The sequence below is a fragment of the Sciurus carolinensis genome, chromosome 1 (assembly GCF_902686445.1).
Source record: "Sciurus carolinensis chromosome 1, mSciCar1.2, whole genome shotgun sequence".
NCBI lineage: Eukaryota > Metazoa > Chordata > Mammalia > Rodentia > Sciuridae > Sciurus > Sciurus carolinensis.
In genome coordinates, this window is record NC_062213.1 from 164,023,094 (window position 1) to 164,048,906 (window position 25,813).

Consider the following 25,813-nt stretch of genomic DNA (forward strand, 5'->3'; position numbering starts at 1 on the left):
CAATCTTAATATATACCAGCAAAATCTTTCCTTCCCCCATCTTAGCACCACCATGAAAATCCTGGTCTTCTGAGATGACAATAACATCTTTGTTAACCAGGCCCTTCCCTGCACATCTTCAGAATGACTTTTAATATATGTGCAGAAAAATAGGGAAGAGAAAAATGAGTATAAACTTCTACTGATGTTTCTTTTGGTTTCTTTAAATTTCCTATACTTTTCAAATTTCCTACAATAAGCATCCATTAACTTATGCAATTTAGGAAATAAGGGAAAAAAATCTTTAGTAAAAAAATATTTTTTCTTTAAAATCTAGAAAAAGAAAACTAAAATCTTTATTTATCCATACTTCAATGTTTACTTTTTTTTTTTAGTGAGGACCAGTGTTTTTCAAAAAGCTTCTCTTAGGGCTGGGGATATAGCTCAGTTGGTAGACTGCTTGCCTTATAAGCACAAGGCCCTGGGTTCAAATCCCCAGCACCACAAAAAAAAAAAAAAAAAAGACAAGCTTCTCTTTGATAATGTCAATATAAAATGTGACAACAGTGCATAAGATCACATCTACGTTGTTCACTTTCTATTCTCAGTGGGATTTCATATAAAATTCTATTGTTAGCCCTATTCTATGGCTGAACTGAGTAGAATTTTGCCCTCTGTGATATTGATCCTCTTATGTTATGCATGTGAATATTTGATATGACTTTGTAAAAAAAGTTTTATATATGAATTAAACTTGCTAACCAGTGGACCTTAAAATAGGAAGATACCTTACATTATCCAAGTTGACCCAACTTCATCACGTGGGACCTTAAAACTGGAAGAGGAAGACAGAAGAATCTGCCAACTAATCAGAAAAGTGTATGAGAGAAGAGATCCCAAGCATGAGTCACATTGCTGCCATTAAAGATGAAGGGAAGTCATCCAGGGATCAGGGAATGCCAGTGGCCTCTAGAAGCTGTGAAGGACCCCTAGCCAACAGCCAGAAAGGGAGCAGAGACCTCGGTCCTATAATAGTAACATGGCATTAAATTTTGCCATCGACCTGAATGAATCTGGAAGCAGATTTTCTCCCAGAACCCAACCCTTGTTAATATTTTGGTTCTCAGTCTGTGCACAAAAACTCAGCTAGGCCCACTGGACTGATAATAAATTTGTGTTGTTTAAGTGGTTAAGAAATTCATGCTAAGTCCTTTGAAAAAAAGTTAAGTTCACTGGACTTTGGAATTCTAAGATAATAAATCTGTGTTAAGTCCTTAAATCTGTAGTAACTTGTTACAGCAAAAATAGAAAACTATACAAATAGCTACAGTTAAAAAACAGTACAACAAAGACAAAAATGAATAAAGATGGTGTGAAATCTCCAGTGAGTCATAATTTTTCTCTAAAACAGTTTTCTCAATAACTATTAGTTGACATGCAGAATATTAGCTGAATGACTGAACAGAAACAGAAACATTTTCAAATTAACCAGTGACTTTAATTTGATTTTGTGGAAAAAGCTTACAAGCAACCAGGCTGGTTTTCTCTTGTTTGTTGCCTATAGTTGGTTCCACCGAGAGAACCTATAGCTATGAAATGCAGTGTAATTCAAGACATCTTTCACATGGTTACTGGAAGACAAATCCTTCCCACAGATCATTTAAATCTCACAAAAAAATATTTAACAAACAAAACTGAAATTTGAATACATCATTATTAAAACACAGAAGCACTGGAATTCTGGTGTTGGTTCTTTCCCTGAAACCAGTGGTCCCAATTTCAAAAGTGTAAAAATATTTTTAAATAGAGATGTAGTCCAGCGCTCCAGTGGGTTACGGTATCAGCCTGTGGGTATAGTTTTCTAAGATGGGCTGAGAAAGAATGAACACATGATGTTCTTGAAAAAACAACTGAACAACAACTAGCCAATTGTACATAATGTTATGATTGTCATGGACATAACCTGTCAACTTTCAGTTTTATTTGTTGTACTCAAAATTCACTGTATAACATTTTAGCATACATGATAAAGAACACAACCATTCTTCCTAAAACAGTATCAAGGTACTATTCTTTGAGTTTACAGTTCTATAACAAACTTCACATTAAATACTTGAAACAGTGTACAACCAAAGATGTTCATGAATGATCTTGACAGAAAGCTGTATTTTGATACATTAAGGCAGCTTCAGCTGAAATTTTAAGAAGTTCCAAATATTATTTGTTGAAACAATAAACAAGTTTGATATATGAGTATCTGATGTTTCCAAAATACTTTAAATGTCTCAAAATAAGAACACCGTAATTTGTGAAACTGTGGTCTGAAACATTCTTAGCACTATGTTCTTACCACATAAAACTTACCTAAAAATCAAGATACTCATCAGTACCAAAGATATCTATAAAAAGAAGGGATTTACATTAAATACAGGGATATAAACCTTGCATTTAAACAAGGACCTTCAAACAATTTCTCACACACATCTGTGAGGTAGGTTTTCGTCCACATTTTGTACAAGAGGAGAGTAAATGAGGTCATGTGACTTGTGCTGCTAGAGCAGCCAAAAGGAGAATCAGATTCCAATTAGATTTTGTCTTTAGCTCTGTATTCTTTCTTTCCTTTACAAACTTGTAAAATACCAAGACTACTAAACTTTGCATTCATTTTAAAAACATGAGAAGGCAGCCAAATATTTACCAAAGTGACTTTAAAAAGTGAAACTGAAAAAAATAAACAAAATACAGGTAGTGAATAACATCTGATAACAATAGTGTGAGGTTTGGCCAAAGGAACTTGAAAACAGGAAGAGGTAAACAACGAGATCATGTGCAGAGGGCAGTTCTAAGGGGAAATGAGAAGGATCAGAGAAAAAGAAATTACAGTTCAAACAACTTTAGTATTATTGTTCCTATAACTTGAGAGAAGGCACAATTTAGTGTTTGTTTTTATAACAGGATGTTTCTCTTTCCCATTTTAGGAAAATGTCATCTATTTAGAAAAACGGCCTTTTTGGGGTAACAAAACATACTTAAAAGGGAATTTTAACTGTGAAAATTAGATTAGCAGAAAAAAATTAACCATGCAATTCTTGCCTAGAATATTTGTTCCTCCTTGAAATTTTAAATTAACTCAAAGTAGCAAACCTTGAATTAAAAAAGAAAACACTGTACAAAGCTTGTCAAAACTCTATGTACAAGTTCAAAAAATTTTCATGCCAGGATATTCTAAATACTTTACTGTTTTTTTTTTCCTGGAAGGAGTGCTCTATTCTAGGATTTCCTTAATTGCACTTTAAACATAATTGAAATTTACCTACCCTGCTTGTCCAAATAATCATGAGTAACTTGCATAAAATCTAAACTGCTTTAGATATAAACTATAGTTACCAAAAGTTCCATACACAGTCAAGGCTGCAGACTGGCATTGCTATGCAAGGCTGGCAATAAACATTAACACTGGCTTGCAAAATGAACCCAGGGCCACAGTCTGATAACTTCTAGAACTGGTCTGATTCTTATCAAGTTATGGCTGAAGAAGTTTAATTAAAACTTACTCCAGTCTAGACTGTGGGTCCTGATCTTTGTTCTGTTACTATTCAGGGGCATCAAATGTATCACATATACATGTGGAAAAGGCTAGTAAGGATGCCAGCAATTTGTCTAGTTAGGTTTACATACATTTTAAAGCTCATCAAACTCAAGTTTTAAAAGGTTTGGGAAAATATCAAGTCAATCACAATTAGGTAGTTCATGAACAGAAATATACTCTATGAAAATAGGGTTGTATCACTTACTATGCATACAACATGAAAAATTACTATCCTCTACATGAAATTTAGAGAAGCCTAATTCAGGGAATAGTTAAAAATGTTAATAGGGACTAAAGTTAGTTTTTCTGTTCTTCTGTTTTTCTTTTTTTGGGGGGATTGTGCTATAGGAATCACATAAATAAAATTATATGAAGTGTGTCCTAAAGTTTCCTCAGTACTTTTGAAGCACCCTCAATAACTTAGAAGTACCTATAAAAATCGATATGCTAATCATAAATACTTCAAATAATTATACCTGGTTACACCTGGTTGGTACAATCAATATAATTAAGACACATTTAGCTAAGTCTACATTATGTCACTCTAAGACTGAAAGCAATGCATTTGTTTATTTTTATTTTTTGACTACTCAGATATCTCATTAATTCAGACTGTTCTGCCCAGAGGAAAAGTGGTATAGTCTGATCACTACTGAATACTCATATGACCTTAAAGCCTTGGGATGCGCTCTCTAGCCCTGCTTCCTCATCCAGAGAGTGGTAACATATTTTTCTGGTTACCTCACAAGGTTACTGTAATAGTTAACAGATATGGAGGGTCCCTCAATCTAAAAATTCACTATAAAAATGTATGAAACTCTTCCATCATCATAAATTAGTAATCTTAAGCTTTATGCCAAGTAGACATGATATTTAACCTGTCTGGTTTTCTGGGTGATTTTTGCTATTTGTATATGACAGAGCAGCTGTATTTAGAAAAATATTCAAGTATATACCATCAAATGCCTCACCAAACTAAAATTGAACTTTCAAATTAGTATAAAACTCTAAATATATAAAAAAGTGAACACTAATGCAAACCATATGAAAAGTATAAAAGGCAGAATTTTAAAGCTCAAAAGTACCCTAGTGGTCTTTCCTCTATCCCTATTTTAGGGTCACAAAAAAGAGGCCCAATGCAGGACGTGACTTCCCAACAGATTGCACATATCCCTCATGCAGAGTTTTTAACAGTCTCTGAGAACTGCCATTAAATAACATTCCTTTTTTTATTTTAAAGTCACTGGATGACAGGAGGACCAGATAAAAATGTCAAATGATTGAAATGGTATCTTTAAAAACAAAAACGACAAAGCTGTGAACATATCTAGCATTTAAATATTGGGATTTTATAGGTATTAAGGGATTTAAATTATTAACCAGTGAACAGACAAAAACAAAGTGTCTGTGGTAGGAATCTTCCAGGTTTCTACATCTTACAAACAGGTGGTGTGCCTACATTAACGCAGTGTACTACACATTAGCTGATGCCACAAAGTAGTCCAAAAATTTGTAATGGTTATGATTATTTTCTAAATTATGACTCATTTAATTCTAAATGTGCATTCCCTGAGAACAAATTGGCTAGGGAATAAGAGAAAGCAAACCCAAATTATGTAATCATCCTTGAAAACCTATTTGCAGAAAATGGAGAATTGTCTGTGCTAATTCCCTGACAAAGAAAAACTATTAATTCTGATTTAACTTGGGCTCCTGGATTCTCTTTATAGATGACTAGTACCAAAGAATGCAAACGCTACACGTTACAAAAGTGTCTCTTAAAAAGATTAAAACGAACACTGAACATGTCAATGTTTTGCCTCCCTCCACACATATTCACTTTGAGACAGTATTTTTACACTGAAGACAACAGGAATTAACTTTAAATACAGCATCCTAAATAAAGTATTCAGAAAATATTCACTGACTAAACATTTGAAAAAATTGACTGACTCATTTCCCACAGTCATAAACATGAGTCAGTGGCCTTAAGTCTTATACATGAATAATCTTATTTAAGATTTTTCAGTCATCCATTATTAAAAAACCTAATTAAGAAAATCAATATGCTACAAAACAAGTTGTAGATGTAAAAACTCTTAATCCACGACTCACTCAAGATGAACATGTCTGCAAGGTAAAATGAAATGATTCTCAATTTGAATGAGGTTCTCCCAGATAACTAATGAGACAAGAAGTGCTATGAGTTTCATCCTTAGCTACCCTAATTATGGCACCCTGGGACAATAATTTTCCTGAAGTGTTTTCCAAATTTTCCTTTTCTCATGGAATAAATTTTTTTAAAGTAGTAAGTTAATTTGGGTTTAAAAAACTATATATTTTTTTTCCTTTATTCCCAAAAGGACCTGTCGAAGGCTTCAATACTCATACCCACTGACATCCTAAGGGGGAGGGGTGCATGCAGTATTCACTCCAAACTTACCCCACAGAATCTCTTATTCCTTGGGAAACGTTCTAGAACCACATGGAGTCCATTTCTATGGCACAACCTAAACTTACCTATAATCTAAAAATAGAAGCTCTCCCCGGGATGTCAATTAGAGGAAACTGCTCTTAGCCCAGGCCTACATACACATCCACAGTTAACCAGTTTACAAGACAAAAAGGAAATGGAGATTAACAAGATTCTTTCCCTCTCTGTGTCCATGAACAACAAAAAGCCTATGACAACATTCTAGTCCCTTTTATGCTACAATGAGTGTCCTGAAATCTCTCTGCAAACCAATTTATTATACCACCTAGAGTCACAGAATATTTATTTTTAAAAGTTATGCAGAAAAGAATCAAAACTATGATCCTCAGAGTCCCTAAAATTCAACAGGTAACTATCCAACTGTGGAAGTTCATACATTTGGCAAGAATAAGAAAAGAGTAAATAAATTGTAACTCTTAAAAAACATTATAATCATCCATAAAAGGTAATTTTGATATGAAAAAGTGTCTCAAGTCTGATTTATTAGACTAAAGAAGCGACAATGCCACTAGATTCCTTCCAACAGCTTATTTGCTCATAAAATTGTTGTGTAATTAAGCAAATATTATGAAGTGGCCTTGCTTTTCACAAAAGAGGCATATGCACATTGGGAGAAGTCAACTTATGCCATACTGATAATGCACATCACACTTAAACAGCAGGACTACTTATCCTCATAAAATAACTACTGAAAATATTATCCTTTGGTGCCACAAGATGGCAGTATTTCAAAGGTTAAACCTTAAGCTATCTCAAACTGCAACCCTATGGTCTTTCCCAAATTGGTGAATAAGGATTCTATATATATATATATATTCTATACATGTATAGAATATATATATTTATATATATAGAAAGAAATTGGACTTGCAAGTTATATAACACCATTTTTTTAAAAAAATCTACAAAACAATTTGATGTGACACCATTGAAATTCTTGACTCAAAAGATTAAAGACACAGATGTATTTGAGAAACTTGGTCTAGCATTCTCATTTGCTTCTTGGTAGAAAACACATTATTTTTGGCAAAGAGGAACTTGTCAAAGCAATGTCATTTTTGTTTTCAAGAGCTTAATATTTTTAGGGCGAGTCAGGCAAAATGAGATGGTTAATTATAACATAAATACAATAAATGAATAAATACAAAATCAGATAAGTTACACATAATTTAAAAATTAAATACTTTTACTAAAACAAAATATAATCGATGTCTTATTATCTATCCTGCTATATATAGTTTTTCCTTTAATCTTAAAAAATTTTGCAAAGCTAAACAAAAACTCTGGTTTTCAATGAAAAGAACTGTTATGTGAATACATATATGTAATATATGTAAACAACACATATATTTATTTAGGAAAGACTATTTAAGGCTTCCCTGCCCCATCAGGTTCAGCAGTGAAGGTCATAGCCTACTAAACTTTGGAACTACACAAAAGCCCTTAGGGCCAGAACAGTGTTTTTGAACTGAATGGCTAGCAACCAAGAAAGGGAACCAAAAAAGATTCAATAGCTGACTGAACCAATCAGCCACTGAAGATGAAAAAATAAACAAAGACAATGGTTACTGGAGAAGGTGGGGGAAGGGAGTGTCATCAATAACAAACTTAAACTCCAAGTGAAGAATCAGTACCATGAGATGTAACAGGATCCTAACCTTTTAACTCTCCCTTACCCCACCCTCTCCCCATACACACGAAATTAGAGATCAGAGTTCTTTCAAGGGATTGCTGATATTTTGTTTTGCTTCATTTAACTGTCTACTGTTTTACATTCTAGATGAAAATGCAAAAATAAACAGACAAAAAATTTTTGAGAAAGGTTTTGAAGACATATTTTAAAATTATATAAGTTTATGGAAAAGGCAAATTATTTCAAATCCAGATATTCCAATGCTAAGCTGAACTTTGAAGTTTCTTAAGATAAACATTATTATTCAGGGAAATCTCAAGATAAAGCCCTGAGATATTCAAAACTTTTTAAGGAACCTAGAAATTATGAGTGCCTTTTAGAGACCACAGCCCTTCTGGGTAAGTACTAAGTAGTGTCTGCAAAAACTGTATGAAGAACTCGGTTTCTGAAATGTTCAGAGCAAACTTTAAAGATTCCAACATTTAAATTTTTTTTGGTACTGGGATTGAACCCAAGGGCACTTAACCACTGAGCCACAACCCCAGTCCTTTTTAACATAGGTTCTCACTATGTATTAGGGCTGGCTTTGAACCTGTGATCCTCCTGCCTCGTATCCCAAGTTGATGGGAATATAGGTGTGCACCACTGCACCCAGCTAATATCTTACTAATGGCTCTATAATTTTTTAAATAATTTTGTGCAAGAAAATGGAGACACACAGCTCAAAGTCTGTGAGATTTAGGAAGAAAATGGATTTATCTATGCTAGTGAAGCCAGGTGCTATTGCAAACCACTCTTAGATTAGACAATTCATCAGTGAGGTGTGTTCATCTTATGTAGTGAATTCACAACTACAAATAAACAATCTTCATCAACATTCACCCATTAACAATACTGCCTATGTGAATTTAACATAGGCACAATAGAATTATAAAGTTCTAAAAGTAAATGTCAGACTTGTTTTCAGTCATTTCTATGGCATTGCAAGTCCCCTGTTAAATATTCATGTCTCTCAATTAATATTGCAAAGTGTGATATCTGGAAGATAATAATTTAAAGAATGTATCTGATTTTCACAGTGGCAGTAACAGAAAGATAGAAACCAGGGACAGATCATCAACGGGCTAAAGTAGTGATCAGACTGGCACACATTTCAAAAAAATCCATGGTGTGACTGCCCAGGCGAGGGGAAACTGAAGACAATGTGCTTCCAGTCAAAGAGCCAGTGAGAGAGCCAGAAAGTGAGTGGCTCTCTGCAGTTGTAGAATCAAAGCTGGATCTTGGTCTGTGTAAGCCAGCAGCAGAACAGGAACGCTGAGGTGTTGAGGAACCAGATCTCTGCTCTACCACCTCATCTGAAATGGACCAAAGAAAAGCAATTGATTTGAGAGGTCTATTTGCCCGAGTCCTTCCTATGAAGTTGTTATATTCAGAATAGTAAGCAAGCACCTCTGAGCAAGGGCAACTCAGAAATGAATGTCATAAATCAGGCAAGTTGGTACAGGCCTATAGTCCCAGCAACTCGGGAGACTGGGGTAGTAGGATGGCAAATTTGATGCCAGCCTCAGCAACTTAGTGAGACTGTCTCAAAATAAAAAATAAAAACAGCTGAGGATACAGCTCAGTGGTAAAGCACCACTGGGTTCAATCCCCAGGACCAAAAAAAGAAAAAAAGAAAAAGAAATTAATGTCATATTTCAGTGTTTTAGGAGCAAAGAAGGCAATACCTTTTTCCTCCCACAATCACAACAGACATCACTAATCATAACACTTCACCAAACATAGCCCTTTATCCTTCTCAAAAGAGTGCCCAGCATTAACAGTGAAATGAAACTGACGTCTGCCCATGAAGAAACACATCATTGGCAACTGTTTTCTTCTAGCACATTAACAACAACAACAACAAAAAATTATATGCATATGTGTATATCCTTTCACTTACATTTTGGTTAAATCTAGATTACTTAAAATCTAGTAAATAGACTACTCACCATGTCTTTGAGGTGATTTTTAACACCTGGCCAACTAGTGCCAAGTCTGATTTCAGAGCTCACAGCTACATAGTTCCCTTACCATCAATGCTTTTAAAATCCAAAAGATAGCTCCTATTATCAACCAGGTAAAGTTGTAAGCTCATTTTCACATAATTGCCAGTCACTGGATTTTTTCTTCTTACACGAAGATGGTATGCATTCACTACCTAAAGCAGGAAATCAATAAAAATAACAAAAGAACTTTCTTATTGAAAATAACAATAATGAAATTCTTATTGAAAAGAATGACAAAAACAATTGATGGGGTGGGGTAGGAAAGAAATTACTGAATTTTTTTGATATTACAGGTAGTTGACTTTAGTATTTAATTCTCACAATTATGTATAGCAATTACAACATAAAGAGAACTCAGATTATATAGTCCAGTCTTCACTCCAGATACACATCCATTCTAAAGCATCAATCATTATCTTGGTTACCCAACCTCTGTCTGAATACTTTTACTGATGAATATTGTTATGGTTTGGATGTGTCCCCCAAAAGCTCATATGTGAGACAGTGCAGAAAGTTTCAGAGGAGAAATGATTGGGTTGTAAGCGTTTTAACCCAATCAGTGAATTAATCCCTGATGGGTTCTGGGATTTTAAAATCTCTAGCAAATGAGTTTCAAAAATTTTTCAACAAGAAATTTTAAAGACATTATGCTGGGCGCGGTGGCACATGTCTGTAATTCCAGCAGCATGGGAGGCTTAGGCAGCAGGAAGGCAAGTTCAAAGTCAGCCTCAGCAAATGAGAGAAACCCTGTCTCTAAATAAAAAATAAAAGGGCTGGGAATGTGGCTAAACATTCTAACTAAAATGTAGTTAAACACCCCTTGATTCAATCCCTGATACCAAAAGAAAAAAAAGAAGTTTTAAAAACATTAACATCTTTTTTTAACTAAATAAAACTGCTTCAGAAAAGGAGATTTGTGTTTAGTCCTAAGAAAATATTATTTCATTCAGTCATGTATAAATAATGAAAGTAACTGATTTATTTGAGCATTTTAAATGAGTACTTACATCCTAAGTTTGAATACTTTTCTTCTTCCTTTTTAAAAAAGTTCACAGTCCTCAAGAAAACAACAAGAGTGAAAGGGATTTCTAAAATGAAAAGTCTGTTTTTTTTTTGGGGGGGGTGGTACTGGGGACTGAACCTTGGGGTACTTAACCACTGAACCACATCTCCAGCCCTTTTTATATTTTATTTAGAGACAGGGTCTCACTGAGTTACTCAGTCTGGCTTTGAATTCTCAATCCTCCTGCCTCAAACTACTGCTCTGCTGGGATTACAGGTTCCCCTCACATTATTCCAATAGATTTGAAATGAAGCACTAATTTTAAAACAAAGTAAAACTGGCTGGCAGTTATAAAAAAAAAAAAAAAATGCCCTAACAAAGGATTAAAAGAATCAAATAAAAGAATTTCTCAAATTGGAGAAAAGTAATTGTTGACTGAATAAATATGTCCTGATGGTATAATTAACACTGACTTAGTGTTTCACTGCCACTCACCTCCGCCACCCTTAAAAAAAGAAAAAGAAAAAAGAAAAAAAAAATCTTCCTAAAAAGAAAGTGAAAATATATCATCTTTGAAGACTCAGAGGTTTTTGTTGCTATAAAGCATCTGAAACAGGTGGGCCATTTTTTCAGATAATTTCAAATTGATTAATTTTTGTTCATTAGTCAAAAATGCTATCCTATAATTCAAAATATATAAGCTCCAATATCAAAAGCTCTTCATCCATACAGATGTTTGTTTTGTTTTGAATACATATGTTATGATACTGAGAAGAATGGGATTTATTAGCCCAAAGTATCAAGCATACTGAATTTATATCTAAATCAAAAATAACTTTATATTGACCTTAGTACTCAGCTGCTCAGACAGCTTGGTATACAGCAAAATGGTTTCTACAAATGACCGTAAATGCACCACAATTTCCTACCTTCCATTCAAAATCCAGCTGCTTCATAGCCCGGTAAACTTCAGCCATAATGTCATATGGTTTGCTCTGGCTTCGGATTCCAAGATGCCACTTAGCTTTTTTCACAGCTAAAGACTTGGGCTTAGTCGTATTCAGTGCGTCCAATGGACATCGTGCTTTGGGGCTGTCTGCTATAAGAGGTGGCATTCTTTCTGGATGAGGTTTCAGGCCTGGGGGAATATGCATGGCACTATCATCCATAAAAGAACCAGTCGGAGGACTAGAGGCGAGGTAGAACTCACTGGCTTGGTTCATTATTCTCCGATTGTCAATGATAAGATGATAAGCCACTGCAAGCTGGTCTTGAGGGTCACCACTATATAAACTGTTCATTACTTCTGATTCTGTACACTCAAATTTTTCACATACTTCTTTCACAGCCTCATCATCAATAACATTAGCATCATAAGAGGGGTCTTCAGGAAATAAGTAATTGGGCAAATCTTGTTTAAACCATTCATGTTCTCTAGAAAAAAACACCACAACACACTATTGTAAGAACATGCTTTGCCAAGTCCCAAATAATTTAGACACAGGGCAATACAATATGGTAGACTCAGAAAGAGCCAGTCACCAGTTCCAGCTCTGACACTAGCTATGTGATCCTGGGCAAGTTAATTAATTCTTATCCTTGAATAGCTACAGTTACTCAGACCTGGGAAATTAAGCTGTCATTTTCTTGAAAATGATCAAAGTGACCATGTTATTTCAAGAAAACAATTAGCACTATTTGGTGCAACTGATATAATACAAGTTTTCAAGCAAAAATTTAGAATTTTGTATAGTAATTTATCTTTTTCCATGCGTTTGAAAGTTTTTCAATACCTAAAGACATTCTAATGAAATTGGTATCAACAATAATAACTTTTGGTAGCAAAGAAATATGTCACCATTTGGAAAACCTACATAAATCAATAATACAAAATATTCTAATGACCAATGCATGGTGTGACAGAATCATATACACAAAGGAGAGTAACTCGAAATGGAAGACAGTTCAGTTGATTAAAATATAATAAAGTACAAAAGTTCAAGTTTTCTTATCTGATGTTGCAAATACGTTAAAGAAGAAGATCATATTTATTTGAAAGGACATTAAAATACTCCTTTCCAGTCACTTACCTAAGACTGGTCATATTTTCTTCATATACTTCAACTAATATAAAATATTTTAAGATTGAATGAAGAAGCAAATATCAGAACCTAGCTGCTTTAATTAACACAAATATTAAGAAGACTTACAAAAATGTAAAATAATACCACTCTTTTCCAAGTTGTTTTGGAAAATATTATTTTTCATAAAAGATTATTGTTTACATTAACATAATAGAGTCATTATTTTAGATGAATTAGAATATTTTTTTAACTTCTCAGTTTTAATTCTAATAGGCTAAATATTGATAGATATACCCTATATTTAAAAAAAAAAACAACTTCTTTGAGACCTTTAATAATTTTTAGGAATGGAAAGAGATGTTAAATAGTTTGAGAACCACTCTCCTAAATTTTATTTTCTCACACTTCTGGACATTTTCACTTCACGTTAGTATTGCTACTCTCGATTATCACATACCTTTTCAACTAACACCTACTACTCCTTCAAGACTGTTTAAGCACTGCTATGTAAAACTGGGTACCCCCTAGGCTACAATCAGATCAATATACATTTTGACTGAATGTTTTCTATTTCACTGATTATTTATGAACATTTACTGAGGACACACTATAAACAAGACACACTCCTCCTGGCCAATGGTATGCTACCTGATACAGATTAAACAAGTATTCATAAGAATAAATATAGGGTTACAAATATACAAATATGTAAATCCTGTGGTGAAGACTGAGGGTGGAAAAGCAGGGAACAAAATGAGAGCATATAATTCAGAATGGGAGGCAAAGATTAAGGAAGCTGCTCTGAGTAACGTTTAAGCAAATACCAGAATGGTCCAAAGTCAACTAAGCAAAGAATTGGGAATTTGCAGTGAAGAAACAGTCTATACAAAAACCTTGAGAGAAGAAAGAGGTTTGCCATGCTCTAGGAACTGAACTAGACCAATATCATGAAAGCATAATGAGTGATAGGATAGAGCAGTAAAAGAAAACAGGTATTTATGAGAGTTATAGCAAAAACTGTCAAAAATTAACTTTTTCATAATTCTGGAAAATGCAGAATTTCATAATTCTGCATCAATCTGAAAAGTCTTTATTCAAGAAAAATGGCTGAATCTCAGCAAGAAAAGTGAGACATATGTTTTTTTAAGATGCCCTAAATTCAGCTCCTTTTCTCCAGCTACACAGATTTAAAAACCAAGAGTCTCACAATCACATAGCTGAGAAAACCAACAGTGTAAGAATCACAGGAGTAGGATAGGCAGAAGAGCGAAGAAGGTTCAGAACTCTCCAAAAGTCCTACCCCAAGAGAAATGCCATTATTTTACACATCTACCAATTCCCTGGAAACCTCCACTGATAGGCCTTGCTTTATTTGACATAAATCAGAGCTCACTCACTGCAAATAGCCTTCTCTCAGGGCATTCATCAAAAACAATCATTGACAACTGTTTAACATCCCATCTGTCTGAAGCAGCAGTAACAGATGTATAACCAAGAAGCTGACCAAAAAACTTACAAGGAAATAAGAGTTCCAAAGGAGTCTTTGAAAAACTTATATATGTTCCTGGGATTTTTTGCCAGGAACATACATGCAAGGCTGTATGTATGCCCAAGAAAGAACTGAGAAGGCTCTAATTTCTCATCACTGGCCAACTCTGAGGCTCTGCAAAGTAGTTGATGGCTAAGGTAAAGTTATAAACAACTGCCTGTCAGTGCACTGAACATAAACCCAATACACAGACAACCTCTCTTCAAGGCAAGGGGAATTATGAGAACACCACTTCCTCTTTTAAAGATGGGGTCTCACCATGTTGCCAGGTTGGTCTTAAACTCATGAGCACAAGTGATCCTCACACATCAGCCTCCCAAGTAGCTTGGGTGTGCCACCAAACCCAGCTCAGATCACAGCATTTTAAGAAATCTGTCTAATCACTAGCTGACCACTGAGCTAATGAGGACAGACTCCAGTAACCATATATGACAAAGAATACAAACTTTAAGAAATTACTTCAGGAAAATCACTAAACAAATAAGAGCAGTGACAATGACAGCATAGAATAATTGTAAATTCCAGACATAAATCCATAATAAAACATGACATACGAAATATGAACGTTCAAAGCTATGTTATACATAAAAAGCAAAAGGTAGACACAACTCAACTGTCCATCAAATGATGAATTAAAAAAATGCAATATATGCACACAATTGAATATTGATCAAGCAAAAAAGTACTGATACATGCTACATAATGAAAATACCTTGAAAATATCATGCTAAATAAAAGAAGTCAGACACAAAGGCCATACTGTCTATGAATTCATTTATATGAAAGGACAAGAACAGATATAAAGACAGAGAGTAAACTAGTAGTTGACCCAGGCTGCGAAGAATGGGAAATGGGAAGTAACTACAGTTTCTTTTGAGGTTGATAAAAAGCTCTGGAATTAGAGAATGGTAACAAAATACAACTTTGTGAACATACTAAAAACCAGAGAATTGTGCAATTTAAAGGGATGGGTTTATAATAAGTGAATTATACCAATAAATTAATTCTTCAAAGTCAGTAAACAGAGAAAATCTAAATTTTTTATTTCAAATTAAGTTAGTCAAATGACCATATTTCTTTGCATAAAAAGGTAAACTGCCAATTTTCAAAGCCATACTTGGAGCTTTGTATTTTTAGGAGTCAATTTCTGAATTAACCCTACCAAGGTGAGTTCTAAAGCCTGAAATTTTTTGAGCTAAAACTTTTGGATGCTGAAGCAGTTCAGATTGTGGGTTTTTGGGTAAGAGACACTTAAATGGCAAAGTCTATGCAAATATTCCAAAATTCTGAAATCTGAAACATTTCTGGTCCCAAGCATTTTAGATAAGGGATACTGGACTTATATAAAAATAAGATAGCATTGTCACAAAATTAAGAGATACATAAAGTATTATGATACAGTGGAGGAAGGATAAATTGTCAAGGTATTGATGTTAACAATATGGAATAGTAGAAATAGTGTATATTTTTAATTTAGGCAAGTTCTCAGTTGAGCCCTTTTTGGCCTTTATTAGCTGTGTAATTGTCAAGAGTTTTATTCAACATTTAATATGTGCCATTGTGCCTTTTGACAGGAATTAATACTCGATCCCTAATTTAGAGGAACATGTCATAAATTAAGTTTCATAGTTTCTAAAATGAGAACAGCAGCAACTACCTATCAATAGGTCAAAAACATTAAAACAGATCAAGTGCCTAATAAAATGTTGGTCTATAGCAACTATTTCAATAACTGTAATTCTTTTGCCTGTTGAATCATATTTTATCAAATCAAGAATTCTCAAACATTAAATATTGAATATTAAATTTTAAAATGATGAAAACTACAAACTCAAGTTATTATATTAAATAGAGATGAATGACACTTTTTTTTTTTTTTTTGCAGTACTGGGGATCAAACCCAGGGTCTTGTGCTTCCAAGGCAAGCACTCTACCAACTGAGCTATCTCCCCAGCCCAAATGAAACCCTTTTATACCACCTGACTATGAGGTAAATTAATTTAATAGAATCATTTACATTTTTTCCTTCTAAACCTGTAAATATACAAGCATCTGTTTTAAAACAACAAAATCAGTGCTTTTACTATTCTAAATTTACATGCTTATATAAGTAAGTGTGAGCATATTGGCATATCTAATTTTCTTTCTAAGGAAAACCCAATTAGGCGAACTATTTATTCTTAAGAAACTGTGAACACAAAGAGGTTTTTTTTTTCCCCCTGCTAAGTTCATTTCCATAACTAAATCTGGTGACTATTTTACACTTTTATGCATGAGGTCTTGAATACTTAAGAAAGACTGGGGAAAGAAAACAATACATAAATGCAAAAAAGGAATTACCTGTCCTTTCTTACAAAAGAGACCTACAACCATCACATAAAGTGTAACTTCAGCCATCCTTTAAATATTCCAGGGTCATGGGTCCAAAAATACTGAGTTCAGTATAGAAAGAAAGGGGAAGGGTTTTAGAAAGATGTAAAAAAAAAAAAATGTGTTTGTAAACAAACACTGATGAAATCTTTTATAATAAGAAAAAACCTCCAAAAAAGACAGGATAAGTAATCTGCAGAATGCACTTGCTTACCCTAGCGCCTGTACTAGGTAAAGGTCATATTCACAGGCAGCACCAGCAACTGCACCGTCCAAACTTTCTCATGTATCCTTCACAGTAAAGCCACTAATGGCTACTGGATTCAAAAACTTAGCAAAAAATTTATGCTCAATTATATGTAAAATACATAAACCTCTCTCTGTTTTTTCCTTTTGAAATTTCCTCAGGTATTTTCTGAACATATATTTCCAGGCCAGGCACCAATGTATATAGAAAGATGAGTAAGACACCCTCTACCCTAATGTAGTCATAATTTAAGAGAGGAGAAAGACATTAACCAGATATGGTATGAGAATGAAATAATAAAGCTCCAAACAAAGACTGCCATCACAGAGATGGGAACTCCTAACACTGCCTGGAAGAATCAGGAGTGATTTGATTTCACAAGGGAGGTGGCATGTACACAGAACCCGAGAGAGTGAACAGAAGGCTATCAAAAGCCATCAAGACAAAAAGCATAACATAAACAGGGACACAAAGGCCGAGAATCAGTGCTATCTGAGGAACAAGGACAAGTTCAACAAGTTCAAGCAGTGGTATCAGGGCTGTGGTCATGAAAACAGGCAATGAGACTTCAGGAGAAGTAGAGCCTCATGAAGGGTCTTGTATGCTTTGCTACTTGAACTAAGAAGTTTTGGCAGCAATATGAAATGTTTGAAAGATAAGTGACATGATCACGCTTGTGTAATAAGGCCAGTAAAATACTTATCAAGTGGTAAAAGTCTAATTTTATAAAGCAAGCATTCAATTAGCTTCACTATTACTATAAAACATGTGCAGACAGGAGCAAAAAGAATACTTACCTTATGTCTTTGATAGTTGCTCGTTTTAGGGGGTCAACCTGCAGCATATGCATCAGGAGAGTGGCAACAGAACGGTTGAGATATTCTGGAATATAAAACACACCCCCTCGGATCTTCTTAAACAATGTAGGTACGTGCTCATCATCAAATGGGAGGGTGCCACAAAGAAGAGCATACAAGATAACACCACAGCTCCAGATATCAACTTCCGGACCTGCATACAATCTAAAATAAGATAATACACACCTGAAATGCAAGTGTCATTTTCTCTTTTATTTGAACCTCACACATTCTAGATAAGTGCTTTACCACTTCAACTACATTCCCAATCCTTTCAATTTTTATATATTTAACTTATATATTTATGTAATACCAACAGAGTATATATTGATTTTCAAGACCTATAATGAAGTGCGCAACTACTCTGAACGCTTAATGTTGTTCTCCATAAAGAAAGAATAATTGGTTTGACCAATTACTAAGAAAATTTGCCAAGGGAATATGGTACTTTTCTTTTTTATTTTTATTTTTGCAGTGCTGGGGACTGAACTCAGGACTCACACATGCCAGACAAGTGTTACCACTGAGCCTGGTACTTTTCTGTATTTGACACGAATTCATTTATTGCAATTTACCAATTAAAAACTAACATTTTCTACTTAATGTTTGAAGGAAACATCAAAGTACATAACAACAAACTTGAAAAGGCAATACTTTGGTGGATAAGCTAAGCTCTTCCCCATAGAACTATTAAAAAAGAAAATGTATATATAATCAAATTTTTATCTCTTGTACACCTATTTTGAACAATATTTGATATATTAAAGTACCTAACCAGTACGATGTAAATTAACTGGCAAATTACCTTGAGTACCTACTACCTTTCATTCTAATTACTTGCTACATCACGAAATGAAGATTACCTGTGCTCCAGATAACTTATGTCTATAACAGACATCATCTTCATTTTTATGCTTTCTGCTGCATAAAAATTCCCCTGATAATATCTTACCAATTCAAACTTGGGTCTGAAGTAACAAAATAGATCTCTACAATTCTAATGAAAAGAATATAATGTTTCTATAAAAAATGCTGTCCCTCAATTACAATATTTACTATATTGCCCAAACTCCTTCAAATGTCTTTGAATGTTTGTGTCCCCCCAAAATTCATAGTTGAAATTCTAACCCCCAAAGTGATAGTATTAGGAAGGGGAGACTTTGGAAGGAGATTAGGTCATGAGAATGAAGCACTCATGAACTGGATTACTGCCCTTAAAAAAGAAACCACCCAGAGAGATCCCTTTTCCCTCTACCATGTGAGCTTACAGTGAAAAGACACTACACTATGAGGAACAGGCCCCATCAGGTGCACAATCTTTCAGCTCCTTGTTCTTGGACTACACAGTCTCCAGAAGAAATACATTTCTGTTGTTTATGAGCCACTCTGTCCATGGTAGTACTCTGTTAGAGTAGTCTAAATGGACAATGTCATTGCTGCTAGCAATGATACCTTTTCAGTATTTTCTCTCAAAGAATTCTGTTAATTTTTAAAATCAGATACTGACCACTATAGGAAGATTTGACTTCACCACTGCAATCTGTATAAACATTTTTTTTGAATAAACATTTTTATAATGCACCAATGAATAAATTACCTGCATTATTGGTCTCTACTTGTGTAATTTCATTAAACAATAATATCCCTCAAAATTTCATTATTCCAAAGACAAAATACAAAACAATATTCTACAGATTTTATTAAATATATAAACTATTAAAGGATAAAGAATGACACTAGGTTGAATTTAGCAAATTTTTACTCTTACTGTCCTTTTCTGAAGACAGATGTTACACTGACATCTGTTTCAATGAAAAAAAATTTAGAAATACATTTACAACATCTACTTGAAACAAAATTTTTAATAAAACCATCCCTCTCAATAATCAAAATGAATAATTTTTCTACTGTGTTAAAAATCTTATCTTCTGAAGAGAATCTATTATAATTAAATGCTATCAGAATGATATATTATTACCTGCCTGAGATGACTTCCGGTGCTGCATAATTTGGAGATCCACAACTGGTTCGTAGAAATTCACCATCTGACATCATATTGGATAATCCTGAAAATGAAAGCAATGTTTACTTGTTGCTAGTTTTTTAGATATAGATAAAAATATAAAAATTTAAGTGTTTAATGTTCTATAAATTATAATTTTAATTAAAAAGAAGTAATGAAAAGCATTTGTTAAGAGTGGAGAGAGACATTTCAGAGTGCTTAGTTATGACAAAAAAAAAGTTGATATCACATGTATGACAGAAGTTAAAACCCTTCCTAAATAAAAATGCTGATTTACTTCATAAATGAGGTTATTCTAAAGTACATTAGCATTTCCAAAATAAAAGCATCAAAATATTATTTATCTACTTCTATAGCTGAAGGAACAAAATAAAGGCTACTACTTTTTTAAACTATGCTTTCAAAAGCTTTGGGGAAAAAAAAAATCTGTAATTTGAAACTAGTCTTCAATTCATTGAGAAGATTATTTTCCTAAAGCTTTTAGTATATAAAACTTTAATTCAATACAGAAAAAATAAGCTATTGAACCAAATATCTAGCTGAACTGAAAAAGCTTCATAATTTACAGAAGAAAGAGAAACAGTACAACTAGTTTCCTTGTTTATATTAAAGACAAGGTATAAAATAAAAATAAAAATAAAAATAAAAACATACGTTTCCAAGTACGTTTGCAAAAAGTGTTTGGAACATTAAAAAAATTTTTAAAAATTAAAAAAAAAAAAAAAATCACATTTTACCTTGCCAATTACCCTGTAAAATTTCCATTATCTCATTAAGTTGTTAGATATTACTGTAAGATCCATGCACCTCTCCATGGATTAATTCAGAGGACGCTAAAACTTTTTTCTAAATTGTATGCAAATTTTCATGTGCCTGTTTATGGGAATTCATTATATTTTCAAAGGAATTTGGGACTCCCCTAACAGAGTTATCATGTTCTTAGAAAATGTAGATTGAATGGATTTACCATAACATATTCCATTAACTAGTTTTCTGGAGGTTATCTGTAATTTTTTTAGGTATATTTAAATGAATAGAAAAATTTAGTGTGCAACTAATCGCTTTCCCTGATACAGGATTTACAAGGCTGGAAGTGATCTTAGTAAATAAGAGTTGTTACTGACACATGATGCTGTGCTGACACAAGGTGGCTATGCTTCTCTGAGCAAGCCTGGAGTTACATACCAAAATCAGCTATCTTGGCGTTCATATGTGCATCCAATAGCACATTCTCTGGTTTCAGGTCTCGATGAACAACCATATGCCTGTGACAATAATCCACAGCAGACAGAATCTGCTGAAACAGTCGCCTGGCTTCCATCTCTTCAACCTATCAAGTATAAAAGAAACTGGATTAAAAATATCTGGGACATCTACACAGCATGAGTTTTAGTTTCATAATCAGTCTAAATCAAACTAAGCAGGCTAATTAGATAATCTGAATTCTCAACAAAATAAGTCAATTGAAAACATGTCAAAGCTCAACGTATTATTCAATAAGTTTTGCTTTGCTCTAGGGCAGTAGGTTTAAAATTCAATTAATACTATTAGATGTGCACAACGTTTTGGGGAATCATCAGTAAAACAATTTATGTGAAAGTGCTAAGAAAAGAAAATAACTAAAGCAACAATTTTACATGACAGATTTGGGAAAGCACAGCAATTATTTTGGCAAGTAAGTGGAATATATTTCCCCAAATGAGTATTTTTGAAAGATATACTTAAGTAAGAAAATTTGTCTAACACTCTGTATGTGTAGTTGTACATATTTACAAAAGCAACTCAAATTTTGAAGCTATCTTTGTGGTTGGTTATTTCCCAATATTTTCCTCTTCTTTAATTTGAAGGCTTAATGTACTAGATACAACATTACTCACCCGACCATGTTTACAGATGTAATCAAATAATTCACCTCCAGACACATATTCCATTACCATAAAAAAATCTGTTGGAGTGCTGATCACCTGGTATCTATTTTTTAAATAAAAAAAGTTAATAAAAAAATGTTACTTCTACCAAAATTGACTTAATATATGTTTTTAGTACAATTTCATATTCTAGTATTTTATAATATGTTTAAATGGCAGCAAATTAAATAATGTTATCAAAATAATAGGTATCATAAACAAAGAGCTCTACAAAAGCTATCTACTTCTTGAAGCTCACAGACTTCTCTTCGGAGCCTCCTTTCATGTTTACATAAAATATGAAATCCTTCATTCTTCAACAACTGTGAGTTTAGCATTAATTTTTCCAGGTAAGCAAAAATCTGTTTATAGTCAATAGAGATGATGTATAATATATTTAAACATAAACAAGAAAAAATGTTGTCATAAAAAAGGATACTGAAAAGATATAACGGAAAAATTCAGAAAGGAATAAATCATGCTTTTCTCAACAAATAAAATGACCAGGCAAGAAACAGAAAAAGGGGAACTTATTAAAAGTAATCAAAGAAAGATACTGACCAATTATATTGTTTATAGACTCAAAAGAACTTTTTAAAAGTACTTATGAAACTATCAAGAAAGCCTGAATACTGATGGTTAAGATTGTTGACTGCTTTTTCAGATGTGATAATAGTATTATGTTAATGTAATTAAAAATTTGATACCGAACAGTTTAAAGATTAAATATAATACTTAGAACCTGCCTCAAAATATTGTATGGAGGAAGCAGATAAAGGATACACTACTGCGGAAGCCAAATGACAAGATACACAAGCTCATCACGTTACTTTTGTAAATGCTTTAAAAATGTCCATAATAAAAAACTCAATATACATATGAATGGGTGCACACATGCATGCATGTGTGTGTGTACTTCTAGGGTCTCAAAGTAGAACAGATATTAACAATAAAGAAACAGATATTAACAATATTTGCAAAAGAACTAAACAGACTTTTCTCAAAAGAACTACAACTAGTCAACAAATATATCAAAAAATGTTCACCATCTCTAGCAATCAGAGAAATGCAAATCAAAAACTACATTGGTATTTCATCTCACTCCAGTCAGAATTTCAATTATCAAGAATACAAATAAGTACTGGTGAGGGTATAGGGGGAAAGGTACACTCATTCACTGTTGGTGGGACTGCAAATTAGTGCAACCACTCTGGGAAAGCAGCATGGCGATTCCTCAAAACACTAGGAATGGAATCACCATATGACCCAGCTCACTCACTCTTCGGTATATATTCAAAAGATCTAAGATCAGCATACTATAGGGATGCAGCCAGATTGATGTTTATAGCAACACAATTCACAACAGCCAAGCTTTGGCAACAACCTAGGTGCCCTTAAACAGATGAATGGCTAAAGAAAATGTGGTATATACACGCAATGGAATATTACTTAGTCATAAAGAAGAATGTAATTATGGCATTTGCTGGTAAATGGATGGAACCAGAGACTATCATGCTAAATGAAATAAGTCAGACTCAGGGGTGCGGGTGTTTCCACCAAAACAGAAGAAACATAACACTGGTGAACTAGATGAAGAGGACTAAGGGGAAGAGAAGGGTCAAGATAAGGGAAGAAGAATGGAATGAATCTGACCTAACTCTCCTATGTAAATATAGGAATATACTATAGTGTATCTCACCATTATGTATACCCTATGACACTAAATACAAAGAAAAAGAACTAAAAGTAAAGAACAGAAAGAACGAAGGTGAGGGATGAGGGAAGGGAAAGGGAAGTACCAGGCACTGAATTAGAGCAAATTATATTTCATGCTCTTATAATTATGTCAAAATGAATCCTTATGTTATACATAACTAAAACAAATTGAAAAAATACACGGAAGGATATAAGAAACTAGATAAGGTAGAAAACCAAATCTGAGCATACTGCAAAATATTCAAAATGAACTAGTGAGTAGGCATGGGGAAGAAGACTATATGAATTTACCTATGGAGACTAAGTCTAATGTAACACAGGCAAGTTTTTGTAAATAAATTTTAAAATTTTATCTCCCCACAAAACATACCAATTCTCTTTTGAAAATAGTTGTCTTTCAATACCTGGTTTATAAGAATAAACATGCACTATTGTCTAAAAAAAATAAGAAGATTCATGATATATAATAAAACATACACAGACTCATCACCCAGACTAAAAGGCAGAACCCTGACAATATCTGCCATCCAATCACATAGAGTTGCCCTCTGCAAGGTGATTTCTCCTGACCCAAGGAAGCCATCATCCTGAAATCCCCATCATTCTTACCTTGATTTCTCTTTTTTTTTTTTTTTTTTTTTTGTGACGGGAATTGAGCTCAAGGAAGCTTTACCATTGAGCAACATCCCCAGCCCCCGTCCTTTGTTTTTATTTTGAGACAGGGTCTCACTAAATTGCTGACATTCTCAGCTAAGTTGCCTGGCTGGCCTCAAACTTGCAATCCTCCTGCTTCAGTCTCCCAGATTACTGGGATTACAGATGTGTTCCACTGCACCCAGCTTGCTTGTGCTATCAAAGAATTTTATTTACATATGTACAAATATTATATCCCCTTTCTCTCTACATAAATATATTCCATATGCTTATGAACAATTCAGATTCATGTTTTTAACTGATCTTATCTTTAAAAAAAAGGGGAGCCCGCTATATGTAGTATTTGGCAACTTACTTTACTGAGATCATCTATATTATTTGCTATAGTTATCAGATTTGACCACCATACTATATTGTATTTATTCACCTACTTTTCTGTTAAAAGCCTACTTATTCATCTTCTGCCAACAAATAGCATTTACATTATTTCTACAATTCTATTATTTGCTTTTTGTACAGAGCAGGATTTTCTCTTTGATATATACTGATAAGTAGAACTAAATCACAGTATATATAAATATTAGGACACAATGCCAACTGTTTTCCATTGAGAATCTGGCAATGCTAAAGTCTTTAGAAAAGATTTATATAGTCTCCAACACTTACAAAATACCATAAGCATTTCTTTTTATGCAATGCTTTCTTCTGTCATTTGTCCATTTTTATTGGATTGATGGTACTTTACATATTTATGTATGACCATAAAGAATAAATTAGTATTTCTCTAAGAGTCTAGAGTATAAGCTGCCTGGGTTACTAACTGTGTGTTTTTTCATGAATTTGGCTTTTGTTTTCTCTGTAAATAGATACTGCAAGTATCTCTGAAGGACAGCTTTTTGAAATGTCTGCATGTATGCACACATGTATGCACAATATGCAATATATTGTTACCAGGCATAAATTTAGAAAATCATGAATGTCATTAAATATCCAGCCAGAAGTCTTGATTAGCTTATAATGCTTTCATGTTTTTTTTTTTAATAATTAATACCCAAATATAATCCATACATTTCAATGGGTTAAAAAGTCTCTTATGTCTCTCTTAATTTGTAGTTTGCTCCTCCATCCGGGTTTGTTTATTTATTTTTTCCCTTGCAGAAGAAATCAGTTGATTTGTCCTACAGAGAAATGCACAGCCTCAATTTTTCATCCTTTATAGCTACATAATACACAATTTCTAACCACTTCCTCCATCAAGAGACCTGATCACAGTTGATTCATTTGCTTTAATTTGAAAGACTAGATGGTGGCAAACACTTCCAAAGACATGTCTCTCTGAGATATAAGCACTCACTGCTGATCAGAGCCTTCTTTCATTAATTCACATAAATTTGATAAAATTTTATAAAATGTTAAATTTAGAGTCTAGTAATAAACTATGATCTAAAGGAAATTCTCACTCAAACCTTCCTCCCTCAAAAACTCCACTGTCTCTGAAGTGCAGGCCATCCTACAGTGCCACAAGATGCCAGTCCACGTTACAGTCATCAACCAATCTTCTAGCTAACTCATTCTGACCTACTGCCTTTCGCCTACTGCTACTGTTATCAACATTTTGGATGTAAATAATATTCATATAGAAGATCTATCTCACAGATGG

General features: G+C 33.6%; 1 protein-coding gene across 5 annotated transcripts in view; it reads right to left on the minus strand.

Moving 5' to 3' along the window:
• Nucleotides 1-1,455: 1,455 nt before the first annotated feature.
• Nucleotides 1,456-25,813, minus strand: part of Prkaa2 (protein kinase AMP-activated catalytic subunit alpha 2) — a 56,686-nt gene continuing 32,328 nt past the window's right edge. For all 5 annotated transcript variants that reach the window (XM_047551145.1, XM_047551152.1, XM_047551170.1 and 2 more), the window contains 7 exons: nucleotides 21,754-21,847; nucleotides 21,062-21,206; nucleotides 19,832-19,919; nucleotides 17,794-18,018; nucleotides 11,676-12,180; nucleotides 9,769-9,895; nucleotides 1,456-9,050 (listed from right to left, as the gene is read on the minus strand). In XM_047551145.1, the coding sequence (XP_047407101.1) occupies nucleotides 8,812-9,050; nucleotides 9,769-9,895; nucleotides 11,676-12,180; nucleotides 17,794-18,018; nucleotides 19,832-19,919; nucleotides 21,062-21,206; nucleotides 21,754-21,847 (1,423 nt within the window). In that variant the 3' untranslated portion in view covers nucleotides 1,456-8,811. The remainder of the gene's footprint in view (nucleotides 9,051-9,768; nucleotides 9,896-11,675; nucleotides 12,181-17,793; nucleotides 18,019-19,831; nucleotides 19,920-21,061; nucleotides 21,207-21,753; nucleotides 21,848-25,813) is intronic.